Source organism: Eschrichtius robustus, chromosome 14, assembly GCF_028021215.1.
Source record: "Eschrichtius robustus isolate mEscRob2 chromosome 14, mEscRob2.pri, whole genome shotgun sequence".
NCBI lineage: Eukaryota > Metazoa > Chordata > Mammalia > Artiodactyla > Eschrichtiidae > Eschrichtius > Eschrichtius robustus.
In genome coordinates this window covers 75,400,402-75,420,942 of record NC_090837.1, presented here as the reverse complement: position 1 = coordinate 75,420,942, position 20,541 = coordinate 75,400,402, and the positions used below count along the sequence as shown (strand labels likewise).

Genomic DNA, 20,541 nt, shown 5'->3' with positions numbered 1-20,541 from the left:
GTAATTCTGGCAATAATCCCAACTTTTTCATGATTATTATATTTGTTATGGTGATCTGTGCTCTTCGATGTTACTATTGTAATTATTTTGGGGTGCCATGAGCTACGCCCATATAAGACAGCAAAATTAATCAATAAATGTGTGGGCTCTGACGGTTCCACTGCCCAGCCATTCTCCCACCTCTCTCCCTCTTCTGGGACCTCTCTGTTCCCTGAGACACAACAATATTGAGATGAGGCCAATTAATAACTCAACAAAGGCCTCTAGGGAATTCCCTGATGGTCCAGTGGTTAGGATGCCATGCTTTCACTGCCAAGGGCACGGGTTCAATTCCTGGTTGGGGAACTAAGATCCCACAAGCTGCAAGGCGCAGCCAAAAATTAAAAAATAAAAAAAATTTTTTTAATTAAAAAAAAAAAAGCAAAGTCCTCTAAGTATTCAAGTGAAAGGAAGAGTCACACATCCCTCACTTTAAATCAAAAGCTAGAAATGATGAAACTTTGTGAGGAAAGTATGCCGAAAACCAAGACAGCTCAAAAGCTAAGCCTCTTGCCTCAAGCAGTTGCCCGAGTTATGGGGTGGAGGGGGGTTGCGGAGTAGGTTCTTGAAGGAAATTAGAAGTGCTACTCAGTAAACACACAATGATAAGAAAGTGAAACAGCCTATTGCTGGTATGGAGAAAGTTTTAGTGCTCTGGATAGTTGACAGAAGACCAAACCAGCCACAATATTCGCGTAAGTCAAAACTTAATCCAGAACAAAGCTCTAACTCTCTTCAATTCTGTGAAGGCTGAGAGAGGTGAGGAAGCAGAAGAAAAGTTATCCAGAGGATCTAGCTAAGATAACTAATGAATGTGGCTATACTAAACAACAGACTTTCAGGGTAAATGAAACAGACTTCTATTGGAAGTAGATGTCATCTAGGACTTTCATAGCTAGAGAGGAGAAGTCAATGCCTGGCTTCAAAGCTTCAAAGGACAGAATGACACTTGTTAAAGGCTAATGGAGCTGGTGATATGAAGTTAAGCCAATGCTCATTTGCCATTCTGAAAATCCTAGGACCCTTAGGAATTATGCTAAATCTACTCAGCCTGTGCTCTATAAATGGAACAACAAAGCCTGGATGACAGCACATCTGTTTACAACATGGCTTACTGAGTATTTTAAGCCCACTGTTGAGACATACTGCTCAGAAAAAAAAGATTTCTTTTGAAATATTACTGCTCATTGGCAATGTACCTGGTCACCCAAGAGCTCTGATGAAAATGTACGAGAAAATTGATGTTGTTTTCACGCCTGCTAACACAACATCCATTCTGCAGCCCGTGGATCAAGGGGTAATTTTGGCTTTGAAGTCTCATCATTTGAGAAATACATTTCGTAAGGCTATAGCTGCCGTTGATAGTGATTCCTCTGATGATCTGGGCAAAGTCAATTGAAAACCTTCTGAAAAGGATTCACCATTCTAGCTGCCATTAAGAACATTCACAGGAGTTTGGAAGAAGTTGACTCCAGGCAAGGTACAAAAGTACCAACTTTTACAGCTTACAATCAGGAAATCATGTGACTTTTACCAAAATCTCTTGAATTCGTCCACCACTCTCCATTCTCTTTGTAAAAATATTAAACTGAACCTGATCAGTTCAAGCCACCACCATCTTTTGCCAGCCTCTGGTCTTGCCCCTGAGGAATCCCAAATGTCTCCCTGGGGAGTGATTTTTTCAAAAGTGAATCTGATCAAGTCGCCTCACCCATCCCCCAAGGGTCTAAGCATTTTGAAAAGTCCCTCATTGACCTTAAGGTAAACTTAAAACTCCTTGGCAGACAAATAGGTTCCTTCCAGATCAGGTTTGCCACTCCGCCTTACCTCGCCCCACCCTCACCCAAAAGGAATCCGAACACTTGCAGTTCCCATAGCAGAATTTTCTTGCTGGCAATAATAGCTATTTTTCTCTTTCTGTATTGCCATGGCCAGCTAGCTCCTCCTGGTCATTCATGGTGCAGCCGCCATGTCATCTACTCAGGGGAGGCTTTCCTACTTTAAGTGCTCACCCTACTTTAGCAAGTTCACACTGTATTCTAATTGGCTGTTCACCTCCTAGTTCCCTATCTCTCTGTCCTTACCCTCATTCTAAGACTGTGGGTTCCTTGATGGCTGAGACTCTCCTAGTATCTCTTAGAGCATAGCATCTAGCACAACGGCAGCCATATAAGTGCTTGATGAATATTCATTGAATGGATGAATGAACAAATCAATTGACTGCTAAGGATTACCCCTATTTGCAGTACACTATTGTTTTAATAATTAAAATTTCTGCACAATACATATAATAAAATTAAAATAAAGAATTAAAAACAGATTGAAGGAAATATATGTATATCAAATACAATTTAAAGAGTTCATTTAAGTTTTCTAGGAAAATCACAGAGGCCGTAAAAGGAAGACCTAAATCTAACTGCTAACACCACCAGTGACTGTAAAGGAATAACCAGACAGATGACCTTGGCGAGGAAGAAAATGTCCCTTGGCATTTTTGTTTTCAAGGAACAGATATCCTTTCCCATATGAAGATCTACAAGTTGCAGTGGGGAAACCAGACCCCATTCTTGAACAATACCCTTCTGTTATTACATCCTTCACAAGGGTTGCTTTACAATTGATTGGGTGATGGTCTTAAACTGAGAATTTTCTGATTAGCATAATTACATCCCATCCTTTGCATCTTCCTAATTGTCCCTTTACAAATCATTTTCATATAATCACATAACCAAACTTAACAAATGTTGACAAATAAATGTCTTGTCTAGGTGGTCTTGTCCTAGAACTACAAGCCTTTTTTTTTAAACTTTTTATTTTATATTGGAGTATAGTTGATTAACAATACTGTGTTAGTTTCAGGTGTATAGCAAAGTGATTCAGTTATACATGTATCTATTCTTTTTCCAGTTCTTTTCCCATTTATGTTGTTACATAATATTGAGCAAAGCCCCCTGTGCTATACAGTAAGTAGGTCCTTGTTGGTTATCCCTTTTTTTTTTTCCAATATTTATTTTATTTTGGTTGAGCCGGGTCTTAGTTGCGGCATGCGGTCTCTTCATTGCAGCATGTGGACTTCTTAGTTGCGGCAAGCATGTGGGATCCAGCTCCCCAAGCGGGCATCGAACCCGGGCCCCCTGCATTGGGAGCGTGGAGTCTTAACCACTGTGCCACCAGGAAAGTCGTGGTTATCCATTTTCAATAGAGCAGTGTGTACAGGTCAATCCCGAACTCCTTAACTATCCTTCCTCCCCCCCCCCCCCCGCACCTTTCTCCCTGGTAACCATAAGTTCGTTCTATAAGTCTCTGAGTCTGTTTCTGAACAAACCTGTTTTTAATTGATTGATATTTAGAATCCATAACTTTATTTCTGGAAACAAAAAAAGAAGAATTTTGAGACGGTTCCTAAGGGGGCAATTCGTTTTCAGATCTTGTCAAACATATTCCACACTCCCTTTCTCCTTCGCCCTCCCCGACCTCTTCAAATCTCGTTCCTTTGGCTGGGAATCTCGCGAGATGTCGAGTTCTCATGAATTCTCCCGTGAACCTCCGCTCTTCCTTTTCCGGTCAGCGGCCTGAGGTGAGTGTTTCTTCGGCGTCTCTTCCGAGTGGGGAATCCTCTGGTTAATCGCTGCCATCCTGGCCTTGGCGGTGCCGATTTCGAGACCCTCGGGAGGAGGACTCTCGCGGCTACTGATTTCTCCGTGAGAGCGGCGTTCTGTGCGGGGAGACGTGTCGGAGTCCCTCGCTTGGCGCCCCGGTGCTCTCGGGCCTCAGCGGGGCGCGATGGTTGGGAATGGGGCTGGCCGGGGGTACAGGCAGGCTGTGGTGGTTCCCGACTCCGGAGGTCCAGTGTCTTCGCGGTGAGTGGTGGCCGCATCGAGAGAAATTTGGCGGGGTGGGGGAATAAAGTCAAGTCGGGTCGAGGCTTTTATTCAGTGGCTGAACGTAAGTGTTTCGAGTTCAAGTTCAGCGGCGCTTCATGCGGGTAATTGAAAGTGTGGAAAAAAGACTGGATTACTTGTGAAGCTGTGTGAGTAAAGGAGGTTTCTGTAGGGGGAGCCTGTAGAGGGTTGTAGTTGGGTCGCGTTACTTTCGTCTGAAGGATCCAGGCTTGGATTGAAACAGGCTGTGTTTTCTTCCAGAGGGTAAAAGGAATGATGTCCGTGTCACTAGTGTAGTGTCGGCACTGCTGTAGTCACTGGTAGTTGCACACGGGAAGAAACAGTGGATAGAAGGATGGCTGCGATGATGGCATTTCTTAGGACACCTTTGGATTAATCATGAAAACAACTACTCTCTGAGCAGCTGCTGGCAGCGTTTAGTACATAAACTGTGTAAGTTACTGTAAACATGTTGACAGAATTATACTTGCTCGTTTCCAGGTGACCTCTCAAAATGGTTCGCTATTCACTTGACCCAGAAAACCCCACAAAATGTAAGTGAACACGAAACATTTTTTATTTTGGAGTAAGAGGCAACAAGATGCCCAGAATTAACCAAAACTTTTTTTTTGGGTATTTTTTAGCATGCAAGTCGAGAGGTTCAAATCTTCGTGTTCACTTTAAGGTATGTGAATCATAGTTAATGCTCTAAAAGAGTTGTTTCACGAGTTCTAGTGAGTGTTTTTTAACCATTCTAAAAAGGTAGCTGCGGTGATGCATTTCTTAGGACACCTTTGGATTTTACCGTGAAAATAAATCGATTCTGAGCAGCCACCTTTTGGTCCGTGGTCATCAGTATATCATGAAAACTTTGATTTAGGATTTGTGGAATTGGGTAAAACTACCAGAGAACTCCTTGAGAACCTAGTGTACATATCAAGATGTGGGACACGTCATTGTAGTTCATAAGATGATGGAGAATGTATTAAAGTGCATAAACATGCTTAGGGTTCACTTTTATCCACCTTCAAACCAAGCCTCCCTTGGCTGATAATCACAGATTTTTTTTCTTCATTGTATCAGCTCACACCCTAATAATGGAAAGGTTTTGGCTGTTGATAAATGTTGACATGTTGAAAATGTTAGAATTTAATGTTTAAAATTTGTGATTTTTAAAAAATAATATTGTTAACTCACAGCTTATATTATTTATACTTAGAACACTCGTGAAACAGCCCAGGCCATTAAGGGTATGCATATCCGAAAAGCCACCAAGTATCTGAAGGATGTCACTTTAAAGAAGCAGTGTGTGCCATTCCGTCGTTACAATGGTGGAGTTGGTAGGTGTGCCCAGGTGAGAATTGATAGTTGTCATTTAAAAAGACAAACTGTTAGAGAAGGTGATTGGGGGGAGTAAGAATGGCCAAGATCTGCCTTTAATCAGGCTCTTTCTGGTTGCTGTGATGACAGTCTTAGGACACCTTTGGATTAACCATGAAAAAAACCATCTTCTGAGCAACCTTGGTGTTGGTTAAAATAAATTCATCTTGTAACATTGATTTAAATTGGGGGAAATGACAAATGTGCTCTCTGGTTTTGTTTTTTAGGCCAAACAGTGGGGCTGGACGCAGGGTCGGTGGCCCAAAAAGAGTGCTGAATTTTTACTGCACATGCTCAAAAATGCAGAGAGTAATGCTGAACTTAAGGTACCCAGACCATAAACATCTTTATACATATAACTTGGATTGTTATTCAATTATAGTTGCTGTTGTCCAGGTTTATTTCCTTGATTGTCTTGCTTTCTCAAGTAACTAAATTTTCCATTAAAAGAATTCTCTTAAATCTCTACCTCCAGTTTCCAACAGACTAAAATTTTTTGTCTGTAAAGCATTTCAGGAGCATGGTCTGCAGTTACTTCAAGCTTAAGTCTTTAGAATTTCCCCCCCTATAATCCCAGTACATGCAAAAGAAATGCTTTTTTTTTCTTGGGTATTTTACCAAGGGTTTGTAAACTTTCTTGTGCCATGGACCTTTTTTATACTATGGTTTGTGAATCCCTTCACAGGATATTTTTAAATACAATAAAATATGTACTATTCCAAAGGAACCAGTGTGATTGCCGTAGTAATGATTAATGTGGTTTGTTGCCTACATTCATAGTTGAGAGACATTAAATTTCAGTTAGAAGTTCAAACAGCAGTGTTTAACTGAACAAAACCTGTGTCAACAAAACAGGTTTATCCATTTGAGGAATTATCCATTACCCTTTTGCATTTGGAAAATTGGGTCAGAACTGGAATTAATGTGGGTCTGTTTAGCTGTAGCCCTTCTAGCTGCTAAGCCTTGCTGTCAAAATCCTATTTATCATCAAGGCTTAGAAATAGACACAGACACTACCAGATCCTGTAACTCCACCCCTTTATGAATGCCACTTACAAACTTGGTGCATTTAGCACGGAGTTTTGGTAGTTAGATTTAAGGAAGGACACTTAGAATAAAGGTTAAAAAAACTGCTTGAACAAATATGCTATTTAAAGTCCTAAGGATTGCCTTTCAAATTATTTTTTTAAGGCAGGGACTTGAATGATGCAGTTTGTGGTATTAAGATAAAGATGTTACCTGATTTTGTTCCAGGGCTTAGATGTAGATTCTCTGGTAATTGAGCATATCCAGGTGAACAAAGCCCCCAAGATGCGGCGGAGGACATACAGAGCTCATGGTCGGATCAACCCATACATGAGCTCTCCCTGCCACATTGAGATGATCCTTACTGAAAAAGAACAGATTGTTCCTAAACCAGAAGAGGAGGTTGCCCAGAAGAAGAAGGTAAATTACTTAGTCTCTGCTCAGTTTCATTTGGGACGTTAGATTTGTGGTTGCTGTGATGACTAACTTAGGACACCTTTGGAATAACCATGAAAGGAAACTATTCTGAACAACCAGCAACCTCTTCCTACCATTTTATTTTGGCTTTCATATGTCTCATTAGTTTCTTGATTAACAGTGAATAGTAACTTTGTATTGTTCAGTATGTTAAAACCACGTGATTATCTGCTGATGTCCATAGCCAGTTCAAATGCAACATGTCCAAAACTGGGCTCTCCTCCCTGCCCCCCAATAAGCTTGTTTTCAGTATCTGATTACATTTAGTTCTTTAAGCCTGAAACCTGGGAGTGATTCTTCGCACCTAATGGATTTGTCTTCTATTGATTTTATCATTAAATATTATCCTCCATCCTTGCTGCCACTTAGTTCTTACCAGCTGGGCACCCTGCCTGCAGTCTTGGTTCTCTCCTGCTTACTCTGATGTCCTCCTGGCTGCCCTTCTTCCTATACCACTTCTCTACGCCAAAGGACTCTTTATGTTGTTCCCTTTATGTTGAAATTTCTGATTACTCTTTCATTGAGATACAACCTTCTGGAATCTTAATAGTGCTTTTTTCTTGTCCCCAGATATCCCAGAAGAAATTGAAGAAACAAAAACTTATGGCCCGGGAATAAATGCTGCAAAAAATAAATGCAAATAAAAGTAAAAGCAGAGTGTTGGTTGTCTTAATTGGTAAATCTATTTCAAGTGTCATCACAAAATGGATCAAATGAGTTTTCATAAAACATGCTATTTTGCATCTTTTGGTGCTTTGCATAAAATGGAGTTAGAACACAGAAATTTCTGAATCTTTCCCACCCACTTTATTGAGATTTAACACACTGTACAGTCTTCAGTAGCATTTAGTATATTCAGTTATGCATCCATCAGCACAATGAATTTTAGAGTTTTTCATGATCCTAAAGAGGAACCTTGGTAGTGGTTGGCTGTCACCTCCCCCCAGTCCAGTGCTAGGTGACTGTTTACCTTTTTCTGACTGTAGATTTGCCTATTCTGGACAATTCATATAAATGAAATCAGTGTGACCTTCCTCACTGGCCTTGACTTAGCATGATTTTTTCAGGGTTGTAGCATGTACCTGTGGTTCATCATATAAATTAACATTTGGGGCTTTTTTTCTTTTAGCTACTATTAGTGTTGCTGTGAACTGTAAAAGTTCCGTGGGCATGTTTTCCTTTCGCTTGGGTGTACACCAAGAGTGGAATTCCAGGGTCATAAGGTAATTTTAACATTGGAGGAACTGCAGGACTCCTAAAGCAGTGCCGTTTACAGTGCGACCAGCAGTGTATGAAGGTTCGAATTTCTTCATCGCCTAGATGTCGCTGATTATAGCTGTCCTAGTGGGAGGGAAGTTGTATACCCATTTCTTGTAAAAATACCTGCTCAAAGCTGACGATGTTAATTTCCCCTGCTCTTCAATTTAAGACCCTTGTAGCAGGGTGAGTAGCTTAGCGACAACTGCGTTCGTAAATAGCCTAGCCATCACCGCAAGCTTCCCTGTTGGTGGTGAGCCCCAGGTACAGGCGCTTATCCTCTCCTGGGTCAGCGCCGTGGATCTTGTTCCGGTGACTGGGCGGTTGGGGAGCACAGCGCTTCCGCCTCGCCCGCAAGCTCTAAGCTGACTGCCGGGGCTGCGCCGGAAGCCGCCCCCGTCCCCGCACGGCGTCACCGTTACGTCGGGTGCGTCCTCAGGCTGACGCAGGCGCGCCTTTGTCGGTCCCTCTTGCGGTGCCCATTGGGTTGGCTGCGGCACGTCCCCCCGCGACCCTCCTTCCGGAAGCGTGGACACTGCCACTGGGGCTTGGTGGCCACGGGTGAGCGGGGCTGGGTGGGCCCGGGCTGCGGCCGGGGCTTCGGGGCGCTGCGCGTTCTCCTGCCCTCACGGTACACCAGCGCCCCTGCCCTGTCCCTCCCCCTGCGTCGGTCTCCACCTCTTCCTGCCTCCGTCCGCCTCTCTTTGCCTCAAGATCCGCTCTCTGGCCTGCATTGTCGGTATCACTTTTTATCGTCGTCGCCACCATTCGCTCGTACTCTCCCCTGTCTTTCAGTCCTTGCCTTTGACTTAGCCTGTCCCGCTCTCTTTTGTCTCCAGTGAAGTGATCCGCCGACTGGTCACTTAGAGGAAGTGGCGTTCCCCCGCCACAGCTGCTCTTGTTCTCATAGAGCCTCCGCCTTTTCCTGTTCCATTGTATTGGACTAAGTTGAATGCAAGAAATTCCTCTCCTCCACGTTTCAATCCATCTTTCTCGCTGTGTTGTATATTCGAGAATTGGCTTGGAGGGAGTAAATAAAATCATGATTTTATCAATTTATCGTAGTCACCTTCTAGACCTTTCTAAGCCATAATTATAACAAAAGTAATTAGTACTAATTGTTCTTGAGAATTCATTTAGAGCACAATTTCAAGTAGGTAAAAACCTGAATCTTTATGATGGAGGGATTGCCTGTCATCGTATTAGCCTAGTGCTCGGTAGCATTGCCAGTTGTTTTGAAGGGTTTAGTTGCATTTGAAAGTTTGGTAGAAAGGGGAATAACATGATGATCGTGTTTTGGGGAGAGAAAATGCAAGAGCACTGAGCTAGCAAACCAGAATTAGGAATTCTGGTCTTAGCCAGTTCTAGTTACTAGTTACCTGAAGTGTGGACTTTGGACAGGTTACAACTTTTGGATGTGTTTGGGTTTTGTTTTGTTTTTTTCTTATGGTAGCAGCATTTACGTAGTACTTAATATATGCAGACACGGTTCTGAGCTTTGTACTCCTATTAATTTGTCTCATCCACACTACATCCCTGTGAGATCGGTACTATTATTGTCTTCTTTTTACGCATGGGAGAATTAAGGCACAGTCTGGTTAAATAATTTGCCCAGGAACACTATCTAGAAAATGGTGAAAGCAGGGCTGAAATCCAGGCAGCTGCTAGCCATCCTGTTTGATTATTATGCTATGGTACCTAAACCAGTAAGAAGTATTTTCAGCTCAGATTCTAAATGTCTAGTAGCCAGAAATTATGATTTCTTGAAAAATGCTGAAAAAGACTCTTGCTCGTTTGGCTTATTTTGATCAGAGGATATATTCTTTAAAATTTTGGAACAAAATATTTTGGCAAATTCTAAAATTATTTTAATTTGTCTAGGGGACTGTTTTAAAGACTTCAGTTATGAATCCCTTATAAAATAGTTGGTCATTCCCTGATACACATTTACATTTTTGTTTGTTTACAGCTCTTGTAATTCATTTCAAAGCCACATTCAGATTGGATTATGTATACCACTCTTCACTTGTGTTGTGAATCATTTTAAATTGCCTGAGCGTAGCAGTACTTAATCATTTACCACTAAATACTACTTAGCTTACAATATTTTGAAAATAAGTTTAACATGCTGAATTATTAGCCTTATGCACTGTTCTGAAGTTTGTTAGTTTTTAAAGCCTTTGCTAAGGGATTAAAAATTCTTGTAAATTTAAGAGGTCTTCGGTTTAATTGTGTGTTATGGAAGTAGTATTGGCTGTTTTTCAAGAAATTGCTGATCTTGAGAAATTCCAAGTTGACTTCTAATTATCAAGGAAATTTAGGTGTTAATTTTTGGAAATGGACAATTGACTTATACCAATAATACTAAATAAAACTTTTATTACTCAATACCCCTTTATTGCCATTAAAAAGAAAAAGCAAATCTGTCAAGGGAGAGTTGTTGGCTGGGAAAGGCCAGCCAGTATGCAGCCTAGAGGTCTTCCAAAGTGATATCGTAGTGAGTTCCATATTACAAGATTTGCCCTTAGCATTGTTCAGTTCCTGGAGATGATTAGGCCCTGGGAGTTAATTCACACTAAACTGGCGTATGTCAAAATTACCAAATTCCTTAATGTTTGTGTGCCTCCTTTTCTTTATCCGTAAATGGAAATGCCAAGGTACCCAACCTCACTGGGTGTTTTGAGGATTAAATGAGTTGATACATGTGAAGGGCTTAACTGCCTAGCACCCCGCAAATGATGGTGTCATTCCTTTATCATCAAATTTATGGTTGCGGAGCAGTGATTGGAGAGGTTTGGAGGCAGGCACCTCACTATTATTTTCAGGTCTACCAACTGTTATTCCTTTACCTTGTAGATAGCAGCATTTTAATTTGATAGACTCTTGCTTTAAGCTAATACCTGTAGTGTGATTTAAGTTTTTCCTTCAGTGTAGAAATAGTCTTTTCATATATCTTAATCCTTTTACCTGAAGGTAAATTCCTTCATTCATTAATCTATGATGATCTAATTTGTTCTTTCTTCTTGTTTATCAACAGTTCAGGATCTCAAGCCTGGGACAATGGTGTGCATTCCCTGCATCGTCATTCCAGTTCTGCTCTGGGTCTACAAAAAGTTCCTGGAACCATATATATACCCTCTGATTTCCCCCTTTGTTAGTCGTATGTGGCCTAGGAAAGCTATACGAGAATCCAATGATAAAAACAAAGGCAAAATAGACTGTAAGGTAAGAACATTAAAATGCCTTGAATAAGGGGGGGTGGGGATGCAGGATGAAATACTTGGCTTTTGGAAAGGCAGGTTCTTCCAACCAGAAGCTTCATTAATGTGTCTAAATTTCCTTCTTTTTTAAAATAGGGGTTTGGGATTTGTATTTGTAATTAACGTTTGCTTTAAACTAAGGTTTTAAACTAGTCCTCTGATTTATGCATTTGCTTCTTGCTTTATGGCCAAGATAATAACCAGTATCTCCTGAGTGGTAAGAGTAACGGTAAATAGTTAATAAATAACAAGAGATGATTCTAAAATAAGCCAAGTTTCACTGATTGATAACTTTGATAAGAGATTTAATTGGTAGGATCATAGAGGTATTTTTTTTTAAACAAAATGGAGTTATTTTTTGAAATGAATATTTAGACAACTCTGTTGTCTTTAGTGTTGGTGATTGTTAAATACAACTTTGTGTTCAAATGCACAAATTTAGCCATCCTGCACATTTCTGGAAGTAGTTTTTTCATTCTGAACTTTGTTGTCTGTTTTTAAAGAGAATATCTTTTAAAATGTATGTCTGTTTGTTGTAATAATATCTAAAGTGGTTTTTCATTTTAGGGTGCAGACATAAATGGATTACCGACAAGAGGACCAACAGAAACCTCTGATAAAAAGAAAGACTAAAGTGATGGTCCCAAAGGATGTCATTGTTTTAAAAATGGATCTGATAGTCTGAAGCACCTTCTTTGTACTTGTCTCTGATCTTTTTCCCTGAAACCAGAATTTGGGCTCGATAGTTTAGATATTTACCTGACACTAATCAGGAAATACCTGGTATTTGTATTTAAAATGTAGCTAGTTATATTTAATGACCTCATTCCTGAGTTCCTTTTTCATTAAAGTAGCTTTCATTTCTTTTATTGCAGTTTTAAAAATATGAATAAAGAAAAGGTTCGTGCCAGTAGACACTGTTACTAAATCAGTCCCTAAAACTCCTTGGGCCTCTAGCTTTTATTCAGGCTCTTCAAATTTGAGGAGTATAATTTTACTGTGAAAGAGTGCAGTGAGACTGTGCAGTGAAATGAAAGGTAGTTTTTGGAGATGATAATGACTTGAAACATAAAGATGTAATTACTGTCTCACTCAATGGAGCAGCTTATCTATGAGAGTAGTAATTACTGTTTATTGCTCTGCGGAAGAAAAGACAGGGAAATGGGGTAACCTCTCTGAAAAATGGAACATCTTTTACGCAAATTGCTAATGTATATTATAAAATTCTAATTCTTGTCGCATTCCTTCTGTTCCTACGAATGTATTAAATATTCAGTTTAGCTTGTTGTTCTTTCTTCTTTTAAAATATAAATACTTAAAAGTAAGATTTTTTAACCACATCAGAAATCAGGATTGTAATAGTGTGATGGCATCCGGATAGTTATGGGGCAGCGATATTTTTTTTCTTCTTTTTTTTTTAAAGTTCAGATTGTATCAGTTATTTTGTTCCATAATAAGACACCCAAATTCGTGGTTTTCAGCAACAGTGACGTTCCTGGATAGTTATTTGCTGGTCTGGGCCTCTCCACATGATCTTTCATCCCCGGGCCTCTTCATTTTAGTGTAACGATCTATAAATACTCAAAAGACGATGAGACATATCTTTATAGAATATTTATTTTCACTGAAGCAAGGAGAAGTTAGAAAGGACTCCCCGCCTTGGGTCCCCAGTGAAGTCCTGGGTCCTAACTGAGGCTCTGTTAAGCTGTGTCTGGTCAAGTCATTGATCCACCTTGGACTTCCTTTGATATAAATGTGTTTCAACTTTTCTGCCCCAGCCTACCTGAAGGATAAGATAAATTCTCATTAGCAACTAAATCCAGTTGATTAGTTTGTTTTTTAGGGTATTAAAAACTATATTATGAAAATAGCAGATGTTCATAGTAGAACAATGCAAGGGCAGGTTAAATGAAAAGTTAACGTTCTTTCTCTACTCTCATTCCTTTGTTCTAGCTCCACAGATGTAACCACTATTAGCTTTTTGTATAGCCTTCTAGCAACTTTCTTAAAATATATCATTTTTTAAAAATCAAATAAGGTATATAATGTCCTTACTCCCATAGTCCCCAAAGGCTTTACTCATTTAGCTGTTGCTTTTGTTTAGGATTTATCTTCCTATTTTAGGTGATACATGTATACTGCAGTTTTTGGAACTATCAACTTTAAACATTATTGACTTCCTGCCATGGTTGAGATATAGCTGTTTTACACTGTAGTCCCTCTGCTTCTCCCACACATCCTCGAGATGTGTGTTTGTAAATTTTGGTTAAGTCGCTGATCAGTGTGTAGATCATGATGCGTGCTCCAGATGTTTTCCATTTGCCCCTCCAAATCTCTGCTCCCTCACCCTACTCTCCTGCTCAAGAAAGCTGTATGGACTACATCAACAGGCTTCCTATGACCTCTGGGATCTGTTGGTTTGGCCAGTGGTATCTGTAGCAGGAGATGGGAGGGAGTGAAGGAAAGAGTGAGGTCAGGGTATTTATTCCCTTGGCTCCTTCCCTTCAAGGTCCCTTCAGGTCAGATGTGTTTCTCAGCCAAAAGTCACTGTACCTCATGGTGACCAACTCCACATGACCCCTTTCAGTTTCCACTGATGTCTCCCTCTCCTTGTCTTTTTGGGCCTAGGGTTGATGGCATCGGTTACTACTGGCTTTGGGTCACTGCTTTATCTTGAGCGTACCGTCTGCTTCTTGCTGGACACTGATAGGATGAGCAAGTGACTACTGCTCACTGCATAGATTGTGAGTGTAGTGGGATTGAGTTTCCCTTCACTTAGAGCGTTGCTTGCCTGCAGTTACTCATTACCTTTTTCTCCCTGTACACTTCCTCCGTTGACTAGTTGTTGCCTAGGCCCGAGGCACAGTGGCAGTCCTTGGGACTTTTCTTCACCACTCCTATGTTGGATCTCTTGTTCCCTGGATCCCATATCTTTCTCTGTTGGTTTACTCCTTCATTTTTCCTGTAGCATACCAGTTTTTCTAATTCAGTACTCTTAAAAAGTTGAGACACATAATTTTGAAAAGTGATCCCCCAGATCATTCCAGTTCATTTAAACCTACCTTCCTGAGAATCACTGGTCTTCTAAGGCCTTTTCTGCTTCTAGCAGTCTTCCACTAGAGCACTGGTTCCCAATCTTGTATTTTCACATACTAGTAAAAAAATATTTTTTAAAAACTTGAGGGGGCTGGTACACTGTTGCCAACTTTTTATTTTGCCTAGCGGGAATATATTAAAAGGCTGTGACTTATTATCACCATTACTTCATAAAAGAAGACATTTTGACACCAAAAGAGTGAAGAAGGACATGGGAATAAAGGATAACAGTAGCCCATTAGTGTGAATACGTTTATAGAAGATATCTTTGTTTTCATGAGAAATTCACAATTTTGTTCATATTTTTCTTTTTTTTTTTTTTTTTGTCAAAAGCTTTTTCTGCATCTATTGAGATGATCATATGGTTTTTATTCTTCAATTTGTTAGTATGGTGTATCACATTGATTGTGTATATTGAAGAATCCTTGCATCCCTGGGATAAATCCCACTTGATCACGGTGTATGATCCTTCTAATGTGTTGTTGGATTCTGGTTGCTAGTATTTTGTTGAGGATTTTTGCATCATATTCATCAGTGATATTGGTCTGTAATTTTCTTTTTTTGTAGTATCTTTGTCTGGTTTTGGTATCAGGGTGATGGTGGCCTCATAGAATGAGTTTGGGAGTGTTCCTTCCACAATTTCTTGGAAGAGTTTGAGAAGGATGGGTGTTAGCTCTTCTCTAAATGTTTGATAGAATTCACCTGTGAAGCCATCTGGTCCTGGACTTTTGCTTGTTGGAAGATTTTTAATCACAGTTTCAATTTCATTACTTGTGATTCGTCTGTTCATATTTTCTGTTTCTTCCTGTTTCAGTCTTGGAAGATTATACCTTTCTAAGAATTTGTCCATTTCTTCCAGGTTGTCCATTTTATTGGCATAGAGTTGCTTGTAGTAGTCTCTTAGGATGCTTTGTATTTCTGCAGTGTCTGTTGTAACTTCTCCTTTTTCATTTCTAATTTTATTGATTTGCGTCCTCTCCCTCTTTTTCTTGATGAGTCTGGCTAATGGCTTATCAATTTTGTTTATCTTCTCAAAGAACCAGCTTTTAGTTTTATTGATCTTTGCTGTTGTTTTCTTTGTTTCTATCTCATTTATTTCTGCTCTGATCTTTATGATTTCTTTCCTTCTACTAACTTTGGGTTTTGTTTGTTCTTCTTTCTCTAGTTCCTTTAGGTGTAAGGTTAGATTGTTTATTTGAGATTTTTCTTGTTTCTTGAGGTAGGCTTGTATAGCTATAAACGTCCCTCTTAGAACTGCTTTTGCTGCATCCCATAGGTTTTGGATCGTCGTGTTTTCATTGTCATTTGTCTCTAGGTATTTTTTGATTTCCTCTTTGATTTCTTCAGTGATCTCTTGGTTATTTAGTAACGTACTGTTTAGCCTCCATGTGTTTGTGTTTTTTTACGTTTTTTTCCCTGTAATTGATTTCTAATCTCATAGCGTTGTGGTCAGAAAAGATGCTTGATATGATTTCAATTTTCTTAAATTTACTGAGGCTTGATTTGTGACCCAAGATGTGATCTATCCTGGAGAATGTTCCGTGCGCACTTGAAAGTGTAATCTGCTGTTTTTGGGTGGAATGTCCTATAAATATCACTTAAGTCTATCTGGTCTATTGTGTTATTTAAAGCTTCTGTTTCCTTATTTTCATTTTGGATGATCTGTCCATTGGTGTAAGTGAGGTGTTAAAGAACCCCACTATTATTGTGTTACTGTCGATTTCCTCTTTTATAGCTGTTAGCAGTTGTCTTATGTATTGAGGTGCTCCTATGATGGGTGCATATATATTTATAATTGTTATATCTTCTTCTTGGATTGATCCCTTGATCATTATGTAGTGTCCTTCCTTGTCTCTTGTAACATTCTTTATTTTAAAATCTATTTTATCTGATACGAGTATTGCTACTCCAGCTTTCTTTTGATTTCCATTTGCATGGAATATCTTTTTCCATCCCCTCACTTTCAGTCTGAATGTGTCCCTAGGTCTGAAGTGGGTCTCTTGTAGACAGCATATATGTGGGTCATGTTTTTGTATCTATTCAGCAAGCCTGTGTCTTTTGGTTGGAGCATTTAATCCATTCACATTTAAGGTAAATAAGGTATGTTCCTATGACCATTTTCTTAATTGTTTTGGGTTTGTTTTTGTAGGTCCTTTTCTTCTCTTGTGTTTCCCACTTAGAGAAGTTCCTTTAGCATTTGTTGTAGAGCTGGTTTGGTGGTGCTGAATTCTCTTAGCTTTTGCTTGTCTGTAAAGCTTTTGATTTCTCCATGGAATCTGAATGAGATCCTTGCTGGGTAGAGTAATCTTGGTTGTAGGTTCTTCCCTTTCATCACTTTAAGTATATCATGCCACTCCCTTCTGGCTTGTAGAGTTTCTGCTGAGAAATCAGCTGTTAACCTTATGGGAGTTCCCTTGTATGCTATTTGTCGTTTTTCCCTTGCTGCTTTTAATAATTGTTCTTTGTCTTTAATTTTTGCCAATTTCATTACTATGTGTCTCGGCATGTTTCTCCTTGGGTTTATCCTGTATGGGACTCTGCACTTCCTGGACTTGCATGGCTATTTCCTTTCCCATGTTAGGGAAGTTTTTGACTATAATCCCTTCAAATATTTTCTCGGGTCCTTTCTCTCTCTCTTTTCCTTCTGGGACCCCTATAATGTGAATGTTCTTGCGTTTAATGTTGTCCCAGAGGTCTCTTAGGCTGTCTTCATTTCTTTTCATTCTTTTTTCTTCATTCTGTTCCGCAGCAGTGATTTCCACCATTCTGTCTTCCAGGTCACTTATCCGTTCTTCTGCCTCAGTTATTCTGCTATTGATTCCTTCTAGTGTAGTTTTCATTTCAGTTATTGTATTGTTCATCTCTGTTCTTTAATTCTTCTAGGTCTTTGTTAAACATTTCTTGCATCTTCTCGATCTTTGCCTCCATTCTTTTTCCAAGGTCCTGGATCATCTTCACTATCATTATCCTGATTTCTTTTTCTGGAAGGTTGCCTATCTCCACTTCATTTAGTTGTTTTTCTGGGGTTTTATCCTGTTCCTTCATCTGGTACATAGCCCTCTGCCTTTTCATCTGGTCTCTCTTTCTGTGAATGTGGTTTTTGTTCCACAGGCTGCAGGATTGTAGTTCTTCTTGCTTCTCCATATTTTTCTTTTTATGGTTGGTGAAAACTTTTTTTTAATTAATTAATTTATTTGTTTGTTTATTTATGGCTGCATTGGGTCTTCTTTGCTGCACGTCGGGCTTTCTCTAGTTGCAGTGAGCAGGGGCTGCTCTTCGTTGCGGTGCGTGGGCTTCAGTAGTTGTGGCACATGGGCTCAGTAGTTGTCGCTCACGGGCTCTAGAGCGCAGGCTCAGTAGTTGTGACACACAGGCTTAGTTGCTCTGTGGCATGTGAGATCTTCCCGGACCAGGGATCAAACCCGTGTACCCTGCACTGGCAGGCGGCTTCTTAACCACTGTGCCACTAGGGAAGCCTGGTTGGTGAAAGCTTATCACCTATTCTTGGACTGGACTTGGTAGCCACTGTTCTATACCACACAACTATTCTCTTGCCCCTCACCCCAAAAATCAATTCTGACATGGCAGTCTATATTATATATATGTTAAGTGTAGAGTCTAGGGTTAATGAAATCATGGGGGCAAGCTTCTTAGCTCACCTGATCAAGGGATCCAAAAGCCAGTCAGCAATTATTTTATGTCTAAATTCACAAAATATGTGTATACTGGAATACTACGTAGCAGTGAAAAATGAAAACTCAAAAGTGATTATGTTGCATGATGTATGAAGAGTGGTTACTTCTGGGGGATTGGAAAGAAGAATAAGTGAGCTTTCTAGGGTGCTGGAAATGTTGTCTATCTCCATGTGATTGGTGGTTACACAGATATATATTGAGAAGATACACGTAAGAGAAGATTTAGATACAACCTTAACATTTGTCAGTTTACTATAGGCAAGTCAATAAAAAAGTAAATAAAAAAGTAAATATAAAAGTGAATTCTTCGATGTATGCATCCACATGGGTGAATCTCAAAAAAAAATTTGAGCGAAAAAAAAGCCACAAAATAATCATGCTGAATGATTTTTATATAATTCAAAAATAGGCAAAACTAAACAGTATTACCAAAGTGGTAAAACAATTTCTAACAATCTTGAGAATAATTAGCATAGAAGTTAGGATGGTGTTTACCTCAGGGGAGAGAGATGCAATCAAGGAGAAGCACAGAGAGGGCTTTCTGGGATATTGCTACTGTGAATGAAAAATGTTGCCTGCCATATCAGTAAACAAGGGATGCTGCAGCCATCAAGCCATCACATTACAGCAGCAACCCCCCCACCCCCCAACACTGAGCTCTAAGGGAACTCAGGGTGGAGACAGGATGCCTGCCACCAAGCCCTCAGCCACTGCAACCACACCCCAATGGTGCACTCTGAGGAGACTCGGGATGGAAAACACAGGATACTGGCCCCAGATAGCTGAGGTGCTTTTCAAAGGAATGATTTCAATGAGCCCATACTTTTGCTTCTCCCCATACAGAGAAAAGTGCTAAATTCATTAACTTGATATGACTGGTTTTCTTTAATTAACAATAATCTTCTGATGTCTGACTACCTGGTTTTTGTTACAAAACCCCCATATATCCTGGCTCCTCCCTTACCTCTTCCGAGCAGTCCCTCCGAGCTATCTGAGAGGCTGTCTTCTGAGTTTGGGTCCTCAGAGAGTCCACCGAATAAAACATAATTCTCTACTCTTAGGTTGTGCAATTTTTTTTAGTCGACGCTACTATTTCATAGTTGGGTAGTGGGTTTAACAATACTGTTCTTTAAGTTGTGTCCCTTAAATATTTCTTCTCATGACATGTTTCACAATTTAAAAGACAGCAGCATGGGTCACCTTCCCAAACCCTTTACTTACCAATGCATCTTTCCTAGAGTTTAATATTATTCTACAACTAATACATTAGTGTATTCTTATTGTAAAGTATTTTAAAACTACAGATAGTGGGACTTCCCTGGTGGTGCAGTGGTTAAGAATCCTTCTGCCAATGCAGGGGACATGGGTTTGAGCCCTGGTCCGGAAAAATCCCACATGCCGCGGAGCAACTGAGCCCGTGTGCCACAACTACTGAGCCTGTGCTCTAGAGCCGGCGAGCCACAACTACTGAGCCCACGTGCTGCAACTACTGAAGCCTGTGCACCTAGAGCCTGTGCTCTGCAACAAGAGAAGCCACCGCAATGAGAAGCCTGCACACCACAACGAAGAGTAACCCCGCTCACTGCAACTAAAGCCCTCACGCAGCAACGAAGACTCAATGCAGCCAAAAATATAGATAGATAGATAGATAGATAGATAGATAGATAGATAGATAGATAGATAGATAGATAGTATAAAAATCCCTCCTGACCCCCCTCCTAGATTTTTTTTTTATGGTGCCGTATTTTTTTTTCTTATTGTTGACTTTGAAGATAGACTTTAAACAATCTGAAGGAAAAGAAATTATCACATGAACAATCTGTTTTTGTTTTTTGTTTTTTTCTTCAGTTTTTAGTTGTGCCGTTATTCACCTTTATTCATTAAAAATGTACTTGTTTTAAAACCCTGTAAATAGAATGACCACCCACTAATGTGGGGTATGAGTAAGTTGCCCCTCTCATCGTGATATTTTTGTCTGTAAAAAGCAGAGTGTCTTATAGGAATCTTACTGATCACACAGTAGTTACAAGAATGTCAGATATAATGATGTATACAATCTAAGCAAGTCAGGCTAATTAAGAATTTACATAATGTAAAAATGTACATATTAAAAGTTAGCCATGTGGACAGATGCGTGCGTCGGGAAGAGTAGCTGATTGGGGTTGAGGGCCCGTATGCAGTAATATTGCTTTTTCTTCCTCAGTTACCATAAATAACTGCCACTCACAGATACAAGTTTTCCACACACAAACACACAAGGGTTCATGGTGACCTGCTAATGTCCAGTCTCAAGTGGGTCTGTGATCCTTCTGTGATAGCTCTCACAAAAATAGTACATAGTGATCCCCATGCGGGTAGTAGGAAGCACTGGTTATTTATTCTAGTCGGACTTTGAAAATGTTTAACGTTTGATATTGATATCTGTGAAGA

At 39.9% G+C, this 20,541-nt stretch overlaps 2 protein-coding genes and 4 non-coding genes across 8 annotated transcripts; all 6 read left to right on the top strand.

Annotated features, from left to right (window-relative positions):
- Nucleotides 1-3,632: 3,632 nt before the first annotated feature.
- RPL17 (ribosomal protein L17) lies at nt 3,633-7,463 on the top strand. Its single transcript, XM_068562773.1, has 7 exons — nt 3,633-3,899; nt 4,422-4,474; nt 4,565-4,605; nt 5,140-5,274; nt 5,528-5,626; nt 6,555-6,746; nt 7,374-7,463. The coding sequence occupies exons 2-7, from the start codon at nt 4,435-4,437 to the stop codon at nt 7,419-7,421; spliced, it is 555 nt and encodes a 184-aa protein (XP_068418874.1). The 5' UTR covers nt 3,633-3,899; nt 4,422-4,434; the 3' UTR covers nt 7,422-7,463.
- On the top strand, nt 4,280-4,345 carry LOC137777115 (small nucleolar RNA SNORD58). Its single transcript, XR_011076435.1, has one exon. It is a non-coding gene; the product is annotated as a small nucleolar RNA SNORD58 (small nucleolar RNA).
- On the top strand, nt 4,687-4,752 carry LOC137777116 (small nucleolar RNA SNORD58). Its single transcript, XR_011076437.1, has one exon. It is a non-coding gene; the product is annotated as a small nucleolar RNA SNORD58 (small nucleolar RNA).
- On the top strand, nt 5,376-5,440 carry LOC137777114 (small nucleolar RNA SNORD58). The gene has a single exon (XR_011076434.1). It is a non-coding gene; the product is annotated as a small nucleolar RNA SNORD58 (small nucleolar RNA).
- LOC137777117 (small nucleolar RNA SNORD58) lies at nt 6,797-6,860 on the top strand. The gene has a single exon (XR_011076438.1). It is a non-coding gene; the product is annotated as a small nucleolar RNA SNORD58 (small nucleolar RNA).
- A 1,005-nt stretch (nt 7,464-8,468) lies between the features above and the next one.
- Nucleotides 8,469-12,600, top strand: C14H18orf32 (chromosome 14 C18orf32 homolog). 3 transcript variants are annotated; one of them, XM_068562774.1, is made up of 3 exons: nt 8,469-8,621; nt 11,098-11,285; nt 11,888-12,600. In XM_068562774.1, exons 2-3 carry the CDS (start codon nt 11,121-11,123, stop codon nt 11,951-11,953), a joined length of 231 nt encoding a protein of 76 aa, XP_068418875.1. In that variant the 5' UTR covers nt 8,469-8,621; nt 11,098-11,120; the 3' UTR covers nt 11,954-12,600. The 3 variants fall into 3 exon arrangements, with proteins under 3 accessions (XP_068418875.1, XP_068418876.1, XP_068418877.1); XM_068562775.1 differs by lacking the exon at nt 8,469-8,621 and adding an exon at nt 8,759-8,795; XM_068562776.1 differs by lacking the exon at nt 8,469-8,621 and adding an exon at nt 8,777-8,799.
- The last annotated feature ends 7,941 nt before the right edge of the window (nt 12,601-20,541 follow it).

Excerpts from the sequence above, each read along its gene's own strand:
- RPL17 (XM_068562773.1), top strand. The coding sequence starts at position 4,435 with ATGGTTCGCTATTCACTTGACCCAGAAAACCCCACAAAAT. Across the intron at positions 4,475-4,564 it reads CCCAGAAAACCCCACAAAAT|CATGCAAGTCGAGAGGTTCA; the intron begins GTAAGTGAACAC and ends GGTATTTTTTAG. Across the intron at positions 5,627-6,554 it reads AGAGTAATGCTGAACTTAAG|GGCTTAGATGTAGATTCTCT; the intron begins GTACCCAGACCA and ends ATTTTGTTCCAG.
- C14H18orf32 (XM_068562774.1), top strand. The coding sequence starts at position 11,121 with ATGGTGTGCATTCCCTGCATCGTCATTCCAGTTCTGCTCTGGGTCTAC. Across the intron at positions 11,286-11,887 it reads AAGGCAAAATAGACTGTAAG|GGTGCAGACATAAATGGATT; the intron begins GTAAGAACATTA and ends TTTTCATTTTAG.